Source organism: Macrosteles quadrilineatus, unplaced genomic scaffold (assembly GCF_028750875.1).
Source record: "Macrosteles quadrilineatus isolate MER2022 unplaced genomic scaffold, UCM_ALF_1.0 Scaffold_2__2_contigs__length_208266976, whole genome shotgun sequence".
NCBI lineage: Eukaryota > Metazoa > Arthropoda > Insecta > Hemiptera > Cicadellidae > Macrosteles > Macrosteles quadrilineatus.
This window is the reverse complement of record NW_026542595.1, coordinates 120,749,756-120,770,277: the sequence shown is the minus strand read 5'-3', so window position 1 is coordinate 120,770,277 and position 20,522 is coordinate 120,749,756. Positions and strand designations below refer to the sequence as shown.

Below are 20,522 nucleotides of genomic sequence, written 5' to 3'. Positions count from 1 at the left end.
GCAGGATGCACGCAAAAACCCTTCTCCCATAGGTGTTTTTTATTATTTTGTACAGAAATGTGAACTATTAATTGCGGTTGGATTAATTTAATACCACTCTAGCATCTTGTGATATGACCATCGCAGGGGACGAGCTGGTCTTGTGACAAGAGCTTCGGTCCCCGAGGTCTCAGGTTCAAATCCTGCCAATCACTAATGGATCTTTGTGATATTGCTACAAGCTTCGAGGAATACCCTGAGCCAATGTGAAAAACAGTTCAGGGCTAGATCCAAGCATCCTGGGACATATTAGAGTTGTTGGGAGTCTTCCCCATGTCCCTCACTACTAGCCATCCTGATTGACATGATCTTTACCCTGGGCAGTCATGATGGCAACTTCTTTAAAACCAACTTCACAGATTTATCGATAAATGTTAACTGGTTCAAATTTCAAATTTACTCACACTAAACAAACTTATAGGCTAGATTCAAAATTGGCAGAATTCTTATTTTGCATGCTACAAAATGTGTAGACTACACACAACAGCGAGTTTTATAGTGGTGTAAGTTTATCCGTCTCAACTTACAGTTGCAGTGCATGGGTAATGCTACGATTACAGCGTTGCCAAGGGAAAACTTTCTTTCCGAACATACCAAATAGAATGATTGAATTAAACTGTTGCTTGTTCAGTAGGCTATTTATTACCAAGCAATCATAAAATACCAAAAAAGCGTTTTGTTCAATGTAAATTTTACTTCCAGGTGATAGAAACCATCGAAGACCTATTTACTAATTTATCTCAAGGCCAGCAAGATATTGAAGATGCAAACAACCCTAAATATCTGAGAAGATTGACGATAGCCTTAGAAATCATACTTGATCTTCTGGAGATGGACTTTGCGGTAATAAAGTTTTCAACAATTATTTTTCTATTGTCAACTGCTGTAGATTAACTCCAAACTTGTCGATCAATTATCAATTAATTAATTATCAATTAATTAATTATCAATTATCGTCCAGTTTCACTACTATCAAATTTTTCTAAAATTTTTGAAAAAGTTGTGTAAGATCAATTAGTAGATTTTTAGAGATAAACTAGCTGTGTGCCCGTTCTACGCACGGGGATCTTATCATAGTCAGTTAAAACCTACTTATATAAAGCACAGCAGTTGGTTTGCATACTTTCAGATATGCTGACAAAACTATTCCTTCGCAAATACAGTATCTGACAGTTTCAAGCCAAAACTAATGCTTCGCAATTAAATGTCACCCGGATCTTGTTGGTCCATAAGTTATATCCAATGATTAAACTAAATAAACGGTATCAGCATTCTGACACATACTTTCTCCCATAAGTTTGTCAACAACCTTTATCATGTGTAAGCGGTGAGAGTAAATATACGGAAATGGGATTTGTACAATTTTGTTCAGAATTTAAAGGACTATAACATAATGGTTAAAAGTATTTAAGGTACTACCTCAACCTCTTAATTTAACACTTTATTCGGGTTGACATTTTCATTATCAAGGCGCTCTTGTCCTTTCCGTGAAACATTGAGAAACAAGGACATTAATGCGTTACCATCATACATACACACAAAAATACCAAACTTAATTAGGGAATCTGCTACGCTTTAAGCATAAAAAGGTACATATAAAATTAGTACTTGAAATCTTTGTTAATGCCATAAAATTTGATCATAACAATTTATATTTGCTTGGACCGGAGATGACTCGAAATTCTGTCGAAATGCTATCTGAATCGGTTTGCTATATGAAATGAAGTACAGTAGGCCTACTATAGACGATTTAGATTGGTAATTTGTAATAAAAATTACCAAAATAGGCCATGAACTATTGATACATAAACAACGTTCAAAGTGTTTGAACAATTCATGATGGTTTGCTGAATAAATGTTTTACTAAAATGCGTTATAGTTTTCTTAGCATAACATTTTGGAATCCAGACAGAAAAAGCAAAAATTATACAGTTAAGACATCAATTAAATTGAATAGGCCTACGCCTGTAATAAATAAGGTGCAACACCAACGATAACTAATTTGTAAATTACTTTGATGTGTTGGTACGTAAAAATGATTCTTGCTGCTACTAAAGGTTAAAAGGAAAAGAACCAGTACCGTACCAAAAACCAACGTTTACAGTTAAGAACTGTAGTACAGCCGACCAATTATATGCGTTAATCAAGGTTATTGATCTCTTGGTTTTGGATTTTCTCATAAAAAGTTATCGGCAATCAAAGTTATTTCCCATTAATTGCTTTATTTGTACACAACTCTTAATGTAAACTTATCGGTGTCAGTTTGAAAAAAAAACCTTATACAACATAACTTTCTGTTATTTAATAGATTACGTGTTCTCTAAACAATGGTTGCTGGTATATATATTAACATTATAAGGAGATGTGACAAAAATCACACAACGTTAGGTTTTTGGACGTTTATAATTTTATTTCTTAAGTACCTAGGTAGTATGTACTATGTTCTATGTTCCCTAGGAAAGATATACACAAGTACACATGGACATCCCCTAATGGAACCACTAGAAATCAAATAGACCATGTCCTAGTAGACCAACGTCACAAAAGTAGCATAACAGATATAAAAAGTATAAGGGGAGCAGAATGCGGAACAGATCACTCTTTAATGTTAGTTAAGGTAGCCCAAAGAATCGCAATACATAAAAGAAAGGAAGAAATATATAATTTACATATTGACACAGAAAAGCTAGAAGACAAACAGGTAACAAGAGAATTCAAGCTGAAACTAGAAAACAGATTCCAAGCTTTACAAAACCTCCAAGTAGAAGAGGATGTAAATAAAAACTGGAGTGTGTTTAAGGAAAGCATAATAAAAACAGCGAAAGAAGTGTGTGGGAAAAAGAAAAGAACCAACAAAAAACCCTGGTTTGATGAGGAATGTGAAACAAAGGTAATAGAGCGAAAGGAGAAGAAAAGGGCATGGTTGTGCAGCCAGTCCACAGAAGATAAACAACAATACAATGAAATAAGTAGAGAAACAAACAGAATATTGAGACAGAAGAAAAGAAGGTACATAAATAGTCTGATTGAAAAAGCAGAAGAAGAGAGCACAGCAAATAATGCAAGAGATTTTTACAAAAAAGTAAGGTTTTTCAAAAAAGGTTACACTCCAAACCCTTATGGAGTGAAAAACAAAGAAGGCATTGTTGTTACAGAAACCCAACAGGTTTTAGAATGATGGAGAGAATATTTCTGCGACTTACTAAATGTAGATGGTGTGGACTTTGCACCAGAAGAAGATAACGATGACGTATACTATCACGTTCAACCAAAGGTTGAGGCACCAACCAGAGAAGAAGTCGAAGCAGCAGTCAAAGCTCTGAAGAGCAATAAAGCCCCGGGCAGAGATGGGATAGCAGCAGAAATACTGAAGAAGGGAGGGGGAGTAGTAATAGGAAAGCTTTGGGAACTGATTAAAATAATCTGGGAGAGAGAAGAAATTCCAGAAGAATGGAGGGAAGCAATAGTAGTCCCCATTCACAAGAAAGGAGAGAAAGAAGAATGTAGTAATTTTAGAGGCATATCACTCCTTAGCATACCGTACAAAGTTTTATCAAAGATAGTATTAAATCGGATCGAAGAATATACAAATGAACTAATCCTAGATCATCAGGCTGGTTTCATGAAAGGCAGGTCCACAATGAATCAAATATTTATCCTTAAAGAAGTCATATCGAAGTACTGGGAGTATAATAGGGAGTTTTTTGCAATATTTATTGATTTCCAAAAAGCGTATGATAGCATAAATAGAGAGAAACTGTGGAAAAAGATGGACAAATTTGGAATCCCAACCAAACTTATAAACCTTGCTAGAACAACTGTAGCAAATTCCACATGTTCAGTCAAAGTAAACGGGAGAGTCTCGGAGCCCTTTACAGTAAATGCAGGGGTAAGGCAAGGGGATGGGGTCTCCCCAATCCTCTTCAACTTAGCAATAGAAGAAGCTCTACAAGAAGTGACAACAATAGATAAGGGAATTTCAATTGGCTCCAGAATTAACATATTAGCGTTTGCAGACGATGTCGTCATTTTTGCAGAAACTTTAGAGGACCTACGCCAACTAACAAAAATATTTATGGACAAAACAGGACAATTAGGATTAAAAGTAAATGATGGGAAAACCAAATATATGCAATTTTCAAGAAATCAAGGTATAGCCCAAGACCCACTGCAGGTAGATGACCATACATTTGAAAAAGTAGAACATTTTAAGTACTTAGGGGTTATCTTATCCAGGGAAAACAAAGAAGAAATAGAAATTCAAAATAGACTAAATCTGGCAAACAGATGTTTCTACGCTTGCAACAGACTGATGTCCTCTAAGTTACTGTCTAAAAACACCAAAGTTAGAATTTATAAGACAATAATCAGCCCAGTATTATTATACGGAGCTGAAACATGGAAACCAAATAAAAAAGAAGAAAAGAAGTTAATCACATTCGAAAATAAGATTTTAAGAAAAATTTATGGACCAATTTATGAAGGTGGTGAATGGAGGAAGAGACACAACAGAGAACTGAGAGAACTCTACAGAGATCCAGATGTGGTGTGTGAATTTAAGTGTAGAAGAGTTAGATGGGCTGGACATGTTTTACGAAGAGAGGAGCAAAATAAGTTAAAATTAGTTTTACTAAGAAATCCCGAAGGAAGACGACCGAGAGGAAGGCCAAAACAAAAATGATGGAGCCAAGTAAAGAAAGACATTGAGCAACTAGGAGCAACTGAGGAGGATGCAGAGGATAGAGCAAGATGGAGAGGCTTTGTTGGTGCGGCCAAATATCTTCTTAGATATGCATGGCCCTGGGAGTAAAGAGTAAAGTAAAGAGTAAGTACCTAGGTAGGCCGTGTATTCTATGGAAAAGTACCGGTATCAAGGATCGTTGTCGAAAGGGTTGTTATAAAAAATTGGGTAAGCATACGTACCACACGTACCCAAGAGAAGGGCTATGGGCCTATTGGCTGTATGGTCCAGCGATTGCATCACACGGTGAGTAGGAACTATTGACTTTATATAGTCAATGGTAGGAACAGAAAGTGACACATTGGAAAATCGAGTTCAGCATCATCCGTAAACCTCTGTTACAATCACCCACTGCAGTTGTAATTTTTTGCTTTACACTTTACACAACCTTCATTGAAGAGCCGTCAATGAGTGGAACATTGTTTCTAAGCTATTGGCGACGGTCATTAGTAAATTTAAGTTTCCCAGCCGTATACAACACTGATTCAATCTTGATTCAATGTCTTCTTTCTGGTTATCAAAACTCCAAAACAATTTTATACACATATTTCTGGTTCCTGACCTGGATGATGCCTAGTTATTTAATTTACGGTTTCACTATATTATTCCACTTGCGATTAATTAAATCCTTTATGTAATAAAAACGTTTTTAATCTCACTTGGATGGGATTTGCCTTCAAAACGTGATCGGAAATGGTTGTGGTGTTTGTAAACATTTCAGTGACAGCTAGAAAAAATAATCTTGATCCGAACAGCTGTTCGTTGTTTCATAGATGATTATGTGATACAAATTGGAAGGAAACTTGACAAAAATCGCACAAAACTGCATTTTTGAACGGCCGTAATTTTAATTACAAAGTAGTGAGACCATATTTTAATGGCTAAAGACACTCTCGCCAATCCAGTGAATACATTAAAATGACTTGGGTCTTGATAGGTACTCTCGTTTTCCTGGAGAAGATTGCGTAAAATGCCATCTTGAGTGTGTCAGACAGACAGAAATTTAGATGAGACTTGTTTCGGCTTCTTTAATGTATAAAACGTAAAAATAACCTAAAAATGTATGATTCTGAGCAATGTACAGACAAAACTCTAATTTTATTTATATAGATAAATTATTTGATGAAGATCAGCATGGGTTTAGGGCTGGAAGGTCGACGACAACCGCTAGTGTAGTAGATTTTGTGACATCAATAATTGAAAGTATAGATTAAAAAAAATAAAACTTTGGGGATTTTTCTAGATCTTACTCGCGCTTTTGATAGTGTAAATCATTCAGAATAAAAACATTTTTATTTTATATTATAGAAAACAAACACAGTGTATAGAAGCCTTAGATATATACATTTTTTACCTAAAGATATAAAAAATGAATGTTATAGTAGGAAATTTTACTTTCCTTAGTAAATTTTACTAAAATTCTTAGTAGAAAAAGCAATTTACTCCTTTGAGGAATTTTACAATTTAAAATATTGTGAATAGACAATAAGTGACTCACTGACTCTATTCATTGTACTTGAACATTTATGAATAAAGGAGATTTTGATTTGATTTGTATACTTTTTATTAAGGATTTTTTTGTATCTTAACATGAAGTGTTATTAAGGAAGTAAACAAATTAAATATTTTATTTCTTTGTAAAAATTTGTATGGCACTGTAGAATTTTGATTTGTCATGACAAAACACTTATTACAGGTTGTAGATCTACCAAATGGTAGTCAGTTTCAATATGTTTCCACTAGTTTAATCTAAATGTTTGTGTATTCCGTATTCGTACCATTTCATTGTTTTTTGTGTTTGTGTTATAATAGTATTTTTGACGAGTTGCAAAATTTAAAAAGCTTGTCTTCGCAACAAAACATGTAAGCTGATGAGCAATATTAATTGTTGGACTATTTGACGGTGGTATGTAAAACCTATTATTGTCTTAACAATACAGTCCAGGGGCCAGAAACATAAATTTTGACTGAGGCTATTTATACTGTTTGTGATTGATGATAAAATAAGTATTGTTGTTGATAAAAATGTGTTTTGCTCTTTCAGATTTGTGTTTCGAGATTGAAGAGTTCATTAAAAAACGAATGTGATATCAGAGAACCTTTGGTAAAACAATTATTGGACGATTGCTTCCAATCCAGAGTGTTAAAATTCTACTTAAGAACAACGGACTCAAACACTTGGACACAGCTTTCTGTAAGCAAATTAGATTTGATAGAGTGGTTTTAAAATAATTGACGTAACATATTTCCAATTAACACCCGTAACATAAAATTTTCAGTAAACCAAATTTTTTTCAGAGGCTTATTGGTATGATGGCAGAAACGGTTCACCTATTTAGTAGTTCTAGAAGAACTTCATGGAAATATCCAGAAATAAATGAGGACTGTGAAGAATTTGCTCGTATCGTCTTTGAAAATTTTACTAAAGGTAAGATGTTTTTGTGTTTTAGCTAAGTTTATGAATTCCGTCAAAAGATGATTGGTACAGTTCTTGTCAAATGGAGGTTGGTATTCTAAACTTTTTATTTACTCTTGAAGTCCTCTGAAGTAGGCCGATACCGATGAATTGCTATTACCTTAGGCATAGTATTTGATTTAATCTAACACAATCAATCACTGCGAGACTTCAACATATGTTATATGAAGTTTTACTTTGCTAACTGCTTCTCCTCACTTCTGATGCCAACTAAACAAAACAAAATTGCAATATGAGAGAAAAACAAAATGTTTAGAAATTAGATGTTTTGAGACTAATGCAAGTGGACCAAATGCCACTCTGTAATTGTACACAACAGAGGTTTTACAGGATCCTTACTGAACTGCAACCATATCTCATGTTGACAGGTGGTTGGGACGAGAACGAGTGTTTGTCGAGACTACATTCACTGCAACCTACATGGTTACAACAGAGAGTTGCACTCAATGTCGTCAATTCTCATCTTAATTTGGTCTTGGGAACCGGCATACAGGCAGTGGTAAGTCTCAAAACTGCATATTTAATTGCTTGGTCTTTTCAACAATTTTGGAGTGCATTATGGTGTTGCATATTTAACTTTTTTTCTTTTCAGGTGGATATTATTCATTCTCATGTTGTAAGCCCTGTGAAACTAAAAGAAGATTTAAAAATGGTAAGTAGGCCTACTTTTTAAATAGAATAGTATATTATGTTACTAGTCCTGATAATAAGTGTGTACCGGACGAGTGTGGCCGTTCCCGGGATTACCATACGAGTCCAGTACACACATTTTGGACGAGTTACATACGATAGTTTACGCCTTACTACTTAATCCGTACAAATCATTATTTATTTCCACCAACTAAAGGACTAAAAATCACTAGTCAGAACCTCTAAGTGAGGCTATATTTTTGTTTATAACCACTCATTGCCACGCAAATACAAGTATAAACAGCTGATTGGTGTCCGGTAAAACTCATTGCAGAACAGTAGTACGCAATGAAACCCCATTTGAATAACCTGGCGGCAAACAGCTGTTTTCTGGACTAGATCCTTGCGTGGGAAGTTCATCAAAATAATGTAGTGTGGCGTAAATATTTCTTTTATCAGTTTTTTTTTTCAAATTTATAATGCTCTAACGGCTCTCAATGTGCTATTTACTGTCTACATTTCCTAAATGCTACAAAATACATTGTTCAAATTGGATATTCACAAAACTATATCTGTGGGTGTTTCTTGGCCAAGACCAAAGCATGTAGCATCCCAATCAATCTGTTAAAGATGACCTCTAAATCGTGTGACGATTAAAAATATTTTGAATTATATTTTTTTTGTCTTTGATTTCTTTTGTTTTAAAATCACCTGTTTTTTAAATCTTGTAACTTAATCAATGTTATTTCATTTGACAATGTCCATTGCTAATAATTTGTAATTTGCCAAACAACTGAGTAAATGCCTTATTACTACAATAGGAGGATTTGAATTGTAAAGATAAAGTGCTGGGAAATGTTGTATTAGTGTGCCCTGACGTTTTTAAACAATAACAATTACTTTTTGCCTCCTAGTAACATGAAAAAATCACATGCCACCTTAAAGTTTTGGATTTTTCTACTTAAGTTGCTTTTAGCGAATTTCCCTATAGGGAAGTAGTTATTACTGTAGGTGGCACGGTAAGACCTAGACCCGGGACCGATTTACTTTTTCATTTTGATGTCCCCAGAGGCCAAAAACACTATTCGTTCAAATTTTTATATATGTATTTATATATATATATATATATAGACTTATATATATATTAGCGAATTTCCCATATAGGGAATAAGCTATTACCGTAGGTCTCATGGTCAGACCTAGACCCGGGACCGATTTACTTTTTTGTTTTGAGGTCCCCAGAGGCCAAAAACACCATCCGTTCAAATTCATATATATATATATATATATACACGGCCGCGCCCGGGAAGCCAGTCACATAAAATATACACTGGAAGTCAGTCAGTTGCACCCCCCAATATATTTCAAGACTATGATATATATATAATATATATTGGTAAATATCTTAAGCCTAGACATATCTGAACGTATATATCTCATTTTTTCTTAAAAATACTAAAATATAATTACGTAAAAAATGCTATGCTAATGCAGTCACCACCGCATTTGCATGGGAAAGCCAGTCACGTAAAATTTGTGCTGCTAAGCCAGTCACTATATATTTTACCGCATAACACTGGAATCCAGTCACTGAGAATCCACCGGGTATCCTGTCACTTCAGTCACTTTCACCCCTGCCCTTCTACTTTGTGATATTTATTTGTTCTACAAGCTTGAAAATTCGCTTCTCAAACAAACGGATTATGCTTCAGGCATTGAGCACTCTCATAACCCATCTTTCGCACTTCATTTTAATAAGTTGTCTTCCAGATTACTTAACAATTACTATTCTACAGATTAAATACCTAAATGTCAATGTAATCTTTGGTCGTCTTAATAGTCGTCCTGGCAACTGTGGATACAAATATGTACCGAACTAATTCGCAAGCACAAGGTGGGAAGTAATTGCTTTATAGTCGCACAATTAGGCCTATTGTGTTGAGTCCTTGGAGGCAAGCGGCCATCTTGGATAGTTTCAAATAGCTGCAAAATTTATCGTCCAAAAATATTTTTCAAACACCAAAGTGTTTATAATTTAAATAGCTAGTATACTGTGGGATTAGAAATGTTCTTTGTAGTTTTGAATTATTCTCCAAGGGAGTCCATAAAATAAGTTAACGGTCACGGTCATCTTGAAAAAAGGCCAACTAATACGAAAACAATATCCTGTGTTGCGCGGGCCGTAGCACACAAATAGTTTTCCCGCCTCAAACAATCAAAGGCGCGTGGAACAAGGCAAAATTCTGGGTCTCTTGCGGCGAGAGGTCGGGGCGGGCCTAACGGGTTTCATTGATACCTGGTTACCGACCGACCTGGGGTAGCGACTAGCGAGCCAGTGGATGGTTAAGGGTTCTGCCGGTTATTTCCATCTTATTGCTGGTTCTCGAGCTTTTTGAGCTCGTTGTACAGTGAAATCTTACTTCCCTATTTTATATAGCCACAATCAAAGCGATTTTTACAAGAAAGAATGAAGATATAGACTCAGTGATGTGTGGTTACTTAATTAAATCATGTTCCTTGATTGTTTACCATTTTGTAAGTGCCAATAATCAATAAACTTATATTTCTTTATTTTTCGATTTATTATCTATATCAATTCAAGAGGTAGCCCTGTACCTGGTTAACAAATATACCGATTACATTTAACGTGTTTTCTTTGAGTTACGCCCCATGGGATTCCAAAGTTTCACAATGTTTACATTTTTGAAGAATTTAGATAACAGAATGTTTAACGAAGTCAGCTGTAAATGCTGTCAATGCAGTGCTTTGATTTTGCGGTCCAAAAGGTAGAAACGATTCGATTTGTGAAACTTTTAACTTTTGCTACGGGCCTGTTAATTGGAGATTGTGACTTTCTTAATTTAAGGAAGTAAACGTATTAACATGTCGTGTTTGGAGTGGAATTTGAAATATGTGACGTGTATCAAACTTTTTCTCTTCAAAATCCTCTCCGATGTAAAACACAGATACGGCAGCTAGGTTTATTAGAATTCAAAAGTTTTTTAATTGCCCTCCAATGTTTAGAAATTATTTTTCGATCAAGTTGTTTAATGAATAAATAATTGTTTTGCCAAATTATGTTTCGAAACCAGGAACTAAAAATAGATCAGGAAATAGATATTTTAGTTCAGAAAACAAAGCCAATCAAATAGGCCTACGTACTTTTTAAATAAAAACACTGGTCGGATGGTTTTTAACTTTGCTGTTTATTTACTTCAATAAATTTCTAATAACAATCACCACAGGTACTAATCTATATAAATAAAATTAGAGTTTTTTCTGTACATTGCTCAGAATCATCAATTTTTAGATTATTTTTACGTTTTAAACATTCAAGAATCCGAAAAAAGTTTCATCTCAATTCCGTTATTATCTCAATCATCAATTATTATCTCAATTCCGTTGTTGTCTATCTTCCGTCTGTCACGGTCCAAAGCCCATTTTACGCGGCCTTCTCCTGAAAAACGAGAGTACCTATCAAGATCCTCGAATCATTTTAATGTATTCACTGGATTGGCGAAAGTGTCTTTAGCTATTAAAATATGGCCTCACTACTTTGTAAAAAAAACTTACGGACGTTTAAAACCCAATTTTGTGCGATTTTTGTCAAGTTTTCTCACAATGTTTATCACATAATCATCATATGAAATAGCGAACAGCTGTTCGGATCAAGATTATTTTTTTGATATGTTTACATTGAGTATTGTTTACAAATACCGCAATCATTTCAGATCAAGTTTCAAAAGCAAATCCAAACCAAGTTGGATTAAAACCGTTTTTCCTTACATAACGGATTTAATTAATCGCAAGTGCAATAATGTGTAGGGTAACCGTAAATGAAAATAGAGCTTCTTTGTGTATACAATTTCTATTGAGTTTTGTGTTGATAACCGGGGAAAAGACATTAACTCAGTGTTCTATATATGCCTGGGAAATTTACATTTTTTACTTAAGCGTTACCAATAGCTTACATATAAGGTTTCAACTCGTGGTTTCAACTCGTTGACGGCACTTCAGTGGTGGTTGTGTAAAGTGTTTAGAGACAACTGCAGTGGGTGATTGTAACAGAGGTTTACGGATTATGCTCAAATCGTATTTCTAATGTATCTTCTCAACGCTATGTGCTGCTCGCTGGACCATACGTCCAACAGACCAATTATCCATCTCTTGGGTTCGTAGGCTTAAACAATTATTCATAAGTTGGTAGCGCATATTACTCAGTGTTCCGTACGGACAGGACAAGAGCACCTTTGATAGTGAAATTTCCAACCTGAATGTTTAATGGCGAGGTTGAGGTATAGTATTTTAACTATATATCGTTTGGTTAGTTAGGTAAGGTTAACCTAACCTAACTAACCAAACGATTTATAGAATTAAACAATCGAATAATCAATATTACTCATTTAGTTGTTTGTGCCAACAGATATGGAAGTGTACCCCTCATAGATCTATTACGCATTTTTTTTTTTTACTTGAAACTGTCAGATACTGTATTTGTTTGTATATAATAGTTTGGCCAGCATATCTGAAAATATGCAAACCAATAGTTTTTCTTTATTAAGGAAGGTTTCAACTGACCACTAGAGGATCCCCGTGCACACAGAACAGGCACACAGCTAGTAATTAATATTTAATTAATACATCTTATCTTACTAATATTATAAATGTGAAAGTTTGTGTGTTTGTTTGAAGTTCAATCACGCAATAACTACTGGCACAGAAAATATACTGTTTTTGATTTATAAATAATTTGTCATATTGTGCGAATCTTTGGTGATTTGCTTTTTTCTGCTGTTATTAGGTGCAGTGGTAGAACATTATTATGGATATGGTAGATGTTTTATACTATATTATACCGTAAATTAAAGAAAACCCAAATGTTCTCAATACGTGTCCTCCAACGTTGAATTTTTTTACGGTTTGAGGCCGTTTGCTGGTTACAATATTTAATTGTTTTGTCCAATGTCCGAAATGTAAAAACATGACATCCCACACGTCAACTTTTCGTGTCCTTTTTTGGACAAATACTAGATAGAGGGTTAACTATATAAAATTAAGTGTGATTTGAAATTTAAACAAAACTAGCGGACTCGTGCTGCTACGCAGCTTTAAAATAACATAGCATATCCTAGAAATAATCAAATTTATGATACAACAGGACTGACGATAACGTTTTGACGTAGAAACCTAGGTCTCCACTAAAAGATATGCCTTCGATTTATGTCAAATTTAAGATTTTTTCATCGAGTAATACAGTATTTTGGACTTAACTGTTTCAAAAGATTATTAGTTAAAATTAAAGCCAAAGATTAATAGCTCAAATTAATATAATTCACGGATTATTTTAAATCTAAAACATAAATAACAGTGGAACTATTGGTTTTTAACCATAGAAAAACCTTATGAAAAATAAGTTTTATTTTGGTTATTCATCTTGTGTTTGCTTGAAACTCGTCCGATTTCAATAACTAATAGCTTGAGTTATAGCCGGTATTTCACTGGAGGTTCTTAGACCAAAATATATAGGATTAGATAAAATTGTAACTGGTGAAATGCATCTTAAATCGAAGTAGAAATTTAAAAAAAATCAAATATATATTTTTGGTGGGGTAATACATTAGATAAATATTGCCGATACTTTATGTGAAATCTCTGCGTGCATACCTTCAATTTGAGGCTTCAATCATGAAAATCGGTCGGGTGGAAGAGCCAAACGAACTCGAAAAAAAAACCAAAACTCCCATAGGCACATGGGAGTAAATTTAGTTTACGTATAAACTGAGTGATACAATTCGCTAAAAGATCCTGTAGGCCAAACATATCTTGAAAAATCCTATTTTTGATTATCTACCAACTATAGCAGGCAAGATAAGTTTTAAAATGTGATACTTTTTTAATATTAATCACTACCCTACTAACAGTGAAATACCACCGCCGAAGCAAACCTGCAGAATTTGATGGTTCGTTTTTTTATTTAAAAAGTAGCGAGGCCATATTTTAATAGCCAAACTCACTATAACCAATCCAGTGAATGCAGGAAAAGGATTTGAATCATAATCGGTAACATAGTTTTCTCGGAGTAGGCAGCTTAAATTTACATTTTGTCGGTACAGACAGAATGACAGAAAGACAGACAGACAGAAATTGAGATGAGACTCGTTTGAGCCTTCATAGCCTAGAAACGTAAAAATAACCAAAAACTGCATGATTCTACGCAATGGACAGATAAAACTGTAATTTTATTTCTATAGAAGAAGACTACATTTGCACAGTTTCAAGCACTCGACAGAGTTGCTCGACAAGCTGGTCTGAATCTGACACCATTGAATCACTGCAAGGGATGTGCGCAGAGGTAGAGGAACATTCAGATGACTTCTGAGAATTTCAACTTTCTCGTTTTGCAATGTGCCGTTATAGCCTTACTTGGAAGAGGGGGATTTTTGGACCACGAATGAGTTTGTTATGTTTAGTTTTAAATAAATCCGACCTGAATATAAAATAGCAAATGCAAGTCCGCAGTAACAAAAACGTTTATTTTTACGGAATAACTAAGTTCTGGGTCAAAAATAAGTTCTAGACCAGTGGTATAGCCAGGAAAATTCTATTTTCACCATAATATGAGTACAAACTTTTGAAAATTTAACATGGGCCTTATGAGAAAACATTCCGCCATTATTGTCATTTGTTTACATTTTAAGACATAACTCGGTGTTCTGTACCCACGGGCACCTCAGCTTGCGCATGCGCAGAAAGCTCTTGAAGCACTTTCCGAGGTAACTGTTGTACGTCTGATGTGTATTAGCTTCTGACATACAATTTTGTCAACTAGAGACAGAGAGAAAGAGGACGACTCGACTTTGCTCCACTTCATTAAATAGATTGATGTATAAGAATTTGTATTACATTATAAAACTTTCCAGAGTAATGAGTTTCTAATCCATTAAAAGACTATTGTTACATTATCCTCAGCTGTATTACTGTTTATTTAATACTTTTGCCAATATAAACGAGCGATACATTTTATTTTTAACGCTTTTTATAATAATTATTATCACTAAATCACTCTTTTCGTCAGTTATCGAGTCGTGTCGTTGTCAATAATGTCGTCTGATTCTGACTGATGTCAGATGTTACACTGAATCGGTCACAGGGATAATAATTAGTTGTAACCTACCAACGCTTTTTATAATAATTATTATCACTAAATTACTCTTTTCGTCAGTTATCGAGTCGTGTCCTTGTCAGTAATGTAGTTTGATTCTGACTGATGTCAGATGTTACACTGAATCGGTCACAGGGATAATAATTAGTTGTAACCTACCACTAGCTTACCTAATTAAGTTTGAGTGTTTCTATTTGCAGTGTCGGATGATTGCACTGGACAGTTTAGCTATCTATTTCAGAAAAATAAAGTTTAAAATAAATCAAATTCTAGGATCTTTTAAATCTGGCTGTTAAATTCTTCTGTTAAGTTGTGGCCGTTTTGAGATGGATGCTTTCAGAGCTCAGTTTAGCCTAGCCTGAACAACTAGATTAGTAGCTTGACTTAGTGGTTCATCCATGTTTAGTTTATAAACACTAATCAATGCCTAATCTAGATTATACGTGCCTTATTCTACTCCGTTTTAAAACTAATATACATAGGCATAAGCTTTAATTTTTGTATTAAATACTGGGTGCATCATTAAGGTAACTCCGTTAGGTTGCTTTTTATAAATAAATAATTTCATAAATCACTGATACCATATATCATCTAAGTGTGTTCAGTACATAATGACACTCTCTCAAAGAAGTACTAATCCTAACCCAAAAAAATATAGATAGGTAGCTTTAGGCCTACCGAGGATAAGTGTTTATATTTATATCACTTATATTTATATCTCTGTGGTTAGGTTTTGGTTATGTTTGCCCTAAGATGGCTATAAGCTTAGGACTAGATATAAAATAAACTCCCAATTAACTTATAGTGCAGCCTAGCCCTAATTTGTCAGTGTCAATGAAATAGTGCAATATCAAGGACAACCAAACTTGGATATACAACCATGTTTATACTTAAGGTTCCTTTTTGGTACTCACCAACAAGGATCAACCGTAATTGTTTTCAGTCAGAAAGTGTCCTGAGTTTCCAGAAAATTGTAACTTATTACATTTTAAAAATTAAGGGTAAATTAAACGTTTCGGTTCTGGTTTTGGAGCGAGTCCAAGTTCTTGCAGACTAATACTTCAAAGGAAGGAAGGTGGGGAGATTTTCATACTGCTAATAGCCTTCTTTGAATTCAGCGTGAAAAATACTGGGTAATTTCTATAGTTTGGGCCATTTAGGGGAACCAAACAAATTTTTAAAAACTCTTCTATCTCATCATTTCAATAAACTATGATATTATTATTTGAATAGAAGTTAAATGTCAAGAAAAAAAATACCGCAAATTATTATTTTTGGGATAGAATTACATTGACCAAGGAATACTCTCAAAGTGTAGTGTAGTGATAAAGTTTCCCGAACAAAGCTCGGTCCCCAGCTACTTGTTGTCAAACAACGCAATAATGTACGTTATTTCATAAAATTTGTACCTGAGAAATTTACAAATGGAAAATGCATTTCTCGTAAGTGTAAGCAAATCTTAAAATGATAGGATTTGTAATGATACGATCTTAAAACGAGCAATTCAGTATTCTTATTCAAAACACCAAACACCCGCCACTGGATCAAAATATGCCCGCACGGCGCAACCCGGCACGGTGGGAAGCCCCTCTCGTACAATTTAAATTACGTACATAAGCCAAAAATTAAAAAATATGATTTAGAACATTTTACTTTTTGTATACAGAATCCACTGTTTTTAAACTTACCTGACCAAAAAATAAAATAAAATAGTAGCCGACAAAAAAAGTTCCGTGGAAATTTGCCATGTCACGTTTCATAAAACATTTAAAATAATCGACTTTATTTGAATATTTCAAATGAAAAGTACCGGGGGAACGAGCCGTGGCTCAGTATGTTTATTTCTATTGTAAAAGATATATAAAGGAAACTCGTGTTTTATTTATAACTAATTTCTGCTTTTATTGTTAAAGTTTCACTGGAATTTTAATTTACTATGATGTAACTTTAAATGGACAATGCAACACATTAATTTATTTTAATCTTACACATTTATGTTATTGTAAATAAATTTTCTATGATTTATTAAAAAAAAATAAAAGTAGTATTTTTTTAAATACGTTCCTAATGAAGGAATTAATATGCGATCACAGGTTAATACAGTAGCAATCAACTACACAACATTAAAACAGCACAGTGTATGTAAGGGGTGTGATTTATTTCTTGGTACTAAATTAAGTCATTCTTCAAGTATAAGTAAAACTTCAGCATGGGCATACTCTCTAACGTACTATCATATGATGGATTAGCTGAAGGCAGATAAGTTCGATTCAAGCTTATATTGCTTACTATAAAGATTGTTGTAATACAATTAACGTTAACTAGTGGTCGTCCAGTGGTCGAAAACTCGACCAAAAATATGTAATGTACAGGTTTCAAATGATTTAGGCCTAAAACCTTTTTTTCCCCTGTGTGAGTAACTAAGGACTTCTGGATAATTTAAATATGATATTTATATGTTTCTTACTCAGGAACAATGCCGTTCCGGGACACTATATAAATGGACGTTAACGTGATTATAAATTTGCATTTTACATAGTCAAAATACAATAGGTATTGCGCAACCGTGATATGTTAAGTCATTAACCTTGGTTCACTAATAAAAACTACACCGTATGCTTACTCAAACAAAACAAAACTTGCTTACTGTACAGCAATAAATCACGTAAAGAACAAAACAAAAGAAAATGTAGACTAGAAGGCTACTGATACCGTAGTCATCCTAGGCTACTACTACATGATGTTTCAGAACAGAAGTATGGGGATAAAAATATTAAATAACTCATAAAACACCATAAAATCATAGTACTGTACTTAAGTCTTTCTGGTAATAATAACAATGATAAAAATAAGATAAAGACAACAATGATGTAAAACACCTCTTATTATTTCTCTTTGTTCTATTCTTTCTTTGGTTTCTCTCCATCCACAAGTTGTCATGGTTACTAATCACCCAACGACCCAACCACAAAATATTGTAGTGTTGTGACAGCAGACAGGAGCAGACGATTGTCAGTATGTCAGTGTCAGTGCAAGGTTGTCAGTCTGTAGGTGCGAGCGTATAGGTTGACCTTGACGCTACTGATCGATATTTCTCCGTCTTGCTTCCATGTTATTTTTGTCAAATGAACTGTAATATTTCAATAATTGGGAACCTACTGCACATAAAAATTACCGTAAATAGTTAAATATATCGTTCATATCGAAATAATAGACTGAAAAACACAGTTCATAAAACATTTTCTTGGGATTTGTGAGGTTATATAATATATAGGCATCATGATGATGCGACTCCAGTTAAGCGAGGTTCTACTGTATTTGCAAGTTAAAGCTACAAATAGAAAACCCATTATGGTTTGTATTCAATGACTGATGTATTAAACAAAATTAATTATAACTTATTTTGATATTAATCAGAAGCATTTATTACAGCTTGCAGCACTTATTGGTATATATAAATATCCCAGTTACTATTGCTTAAAAAAAAAAATAAAACACGAAATTGTGTGGCCATTCAATTTTTATAAACACAGTGTTAAACATTTGACTCTGCAGAATACCGGATGGTAAGGAGTGTTTGGTTTCAAGAAAATAAAATAAAAAATAGTTTAACCAGCTTTACTATTTATTTTGAAAAATAATAGATAGGAAACCATAAGGATAGGTATGGGATTGAACTGAAATAATTGCAGGAAAACTTAAATCGTAAAGTCCACAATCTGTACATCGTTAGAGAGAGAGAGAGAGAGAGATTTGATAAGGAATCTGAATAGTAAACAAATAATCGTTTCTGGCGTTTGTTATATTGTACCCCCTCTACCCGCATTTGCACTCGTGACCACTTTTTGTTGCTTCCTTAATATTCATCCGACCCAAAATAGAATTCCAGTAATAGTTTGTTTGTAAAATTAAAATTATTATAAAAATCTTTTATCTTTCGAGTGTAGTTTCATGGTTATTCTTATCAGATAGAATAATATCGTTGTCATATGTAATAGTTACTCCTTCGCGTTACGCAATTGCGTAAAAAAACAGTTCCTGTATCTCGGACAAGATTCACGTATATTTCTCGAGATAAAGAAAATCCGTATAGTTCCCGGTCCATGGAAACACTGTAAATATTGTACTAGGATATAAAATATTGTATAAAGGAGAAGTTGACTAAAATTTCAACTGAAGGTAAAAAAAATTAAAATAACCTAAAATATGAGATGATGAACGGGTAGGATCAAGATTCAACCAATTATAATTAATTAATATTCAACGATCCTTATTAGAGGTGCATCATATTTATTTGGAGTATGAACATGTTTAAACATTAACACGTAGTTAATCACTATCCCAACATAAATAGTAACAAGGAGTAAACGAAGGTTACAGACCGCTGGGTGTTACCGCTACAAAGTAGGGTAGGGTGCCGTACTTGGTTACACTACTCCACGATAGAACTAGAACACACGATGAGACAGTATCCGCATTGGTATTGCAGTTACGCTTTTCGACACAGGCAGCAGCACCGGTTTGCTGTTTTCATACGTATAAAGTGCACGGGAAGCCATACCTGACTGGCTTATGGGAGAGCTGACTGGCTTTCGGGCGGGTGACTGCCATACCGAGTAAATTACCAGCGCACTGACTGCCAAACCGGGTGGGCACAAAAGTATATATTTATATATATATATATTTATATATGTGTCCGTTAGCGCGATAACTCGAGCAAAATTGATCCGATTTTGATGAAATTTGGTACAAACGTGTAAACCTACATTAATTCGAACGAGTTCGCGAACCAGCATAATCGGACCATGGGATCAGGGGTTTATGGGGGGTTTTATGGGGTAAAAATGGGTTTTTCTCGTTTTTGACCCTAAAAACTTTAAATTTCTAAATTTCTCTCTAGACCATTTTGAAGAGCTTAAAAAAACAAATAATTTAGTATATTGAAGTGTTTTTGAATGTTCATTGACTACGGAGAAAATTAAAAAAATTGTAAATTTAAAATTCCCATGTTATTCTTATGGAGAATAAATAAACTGTTCTAGTTTGCTTGTTTATGGATATATTTTAATCAAATTTGGCAATTTGGTTTATTTCATACTAAGCTATCAATATTTCAATTGAAAACACACACCTCAACATCTTCCCCGTAGCAGCAAACCTAACTACTCACTAAAATAATGTTATTTAAATAGGAAATAAATCTGAAAATTTATAGGGAATATTTTAGTAGAAATCAAGCCGGGTAAATGGAAATTCGCTTAGTATGCAGGTTTGCTGCGACGGGGGTATATATATATATATATACGTCCGTGAACGCGATAACTTGAGTAATTTTTGTCCGATTTTGATGAAATTTGGTTTAAAGGTGTAAAGCGGGATAAACTTGAATGAGTTCGCGAACCAGCACGATCGGACCATGGGAACGGGGCTTTACGGGGGGTTTTATGGGGTAAAAATTGGTTTTTCTCACTTTT

At 34.2% G+C, this 20,522-nt stretch overlaps 1 protein-coding gene across 4 annotated transcripts in view; it reads left to right on the top strand.

Moving 5' to 3' along the window:
- The window catches only part of LOC128986100 (uncharacterized), a 35,299-nt gene that overhangs the window by 7,987 nt on the left and 6,790 nt on the right, over positions 1–20,522 (top strand). For all 4 annotated transcript variants that reach the window (XM_054406233.1, XM_054406230.1, XM_054406231.1 and 1 more), the window contains exons 6-10: positions 742–882; positions 6,825–6,974; positions 7,079–7,208; positions 7,625–7,755; positions 7,849–7,908. In XM_054406233.1, the coding sequence (XP_054262208.1) occupies positions 742–882; positions 6,825–6,974; positions 7,079–7,208; positions 7,625–7,755; positions 7,849–7,908 (612 nt within the window). The remainder of the gene's footprint in view (positions 1–741; positions 883–6,824; positions 6,975–7,078; positions 7,209–7,624; positions 7,756–7,848; positions 7,909–20,522) is intronic.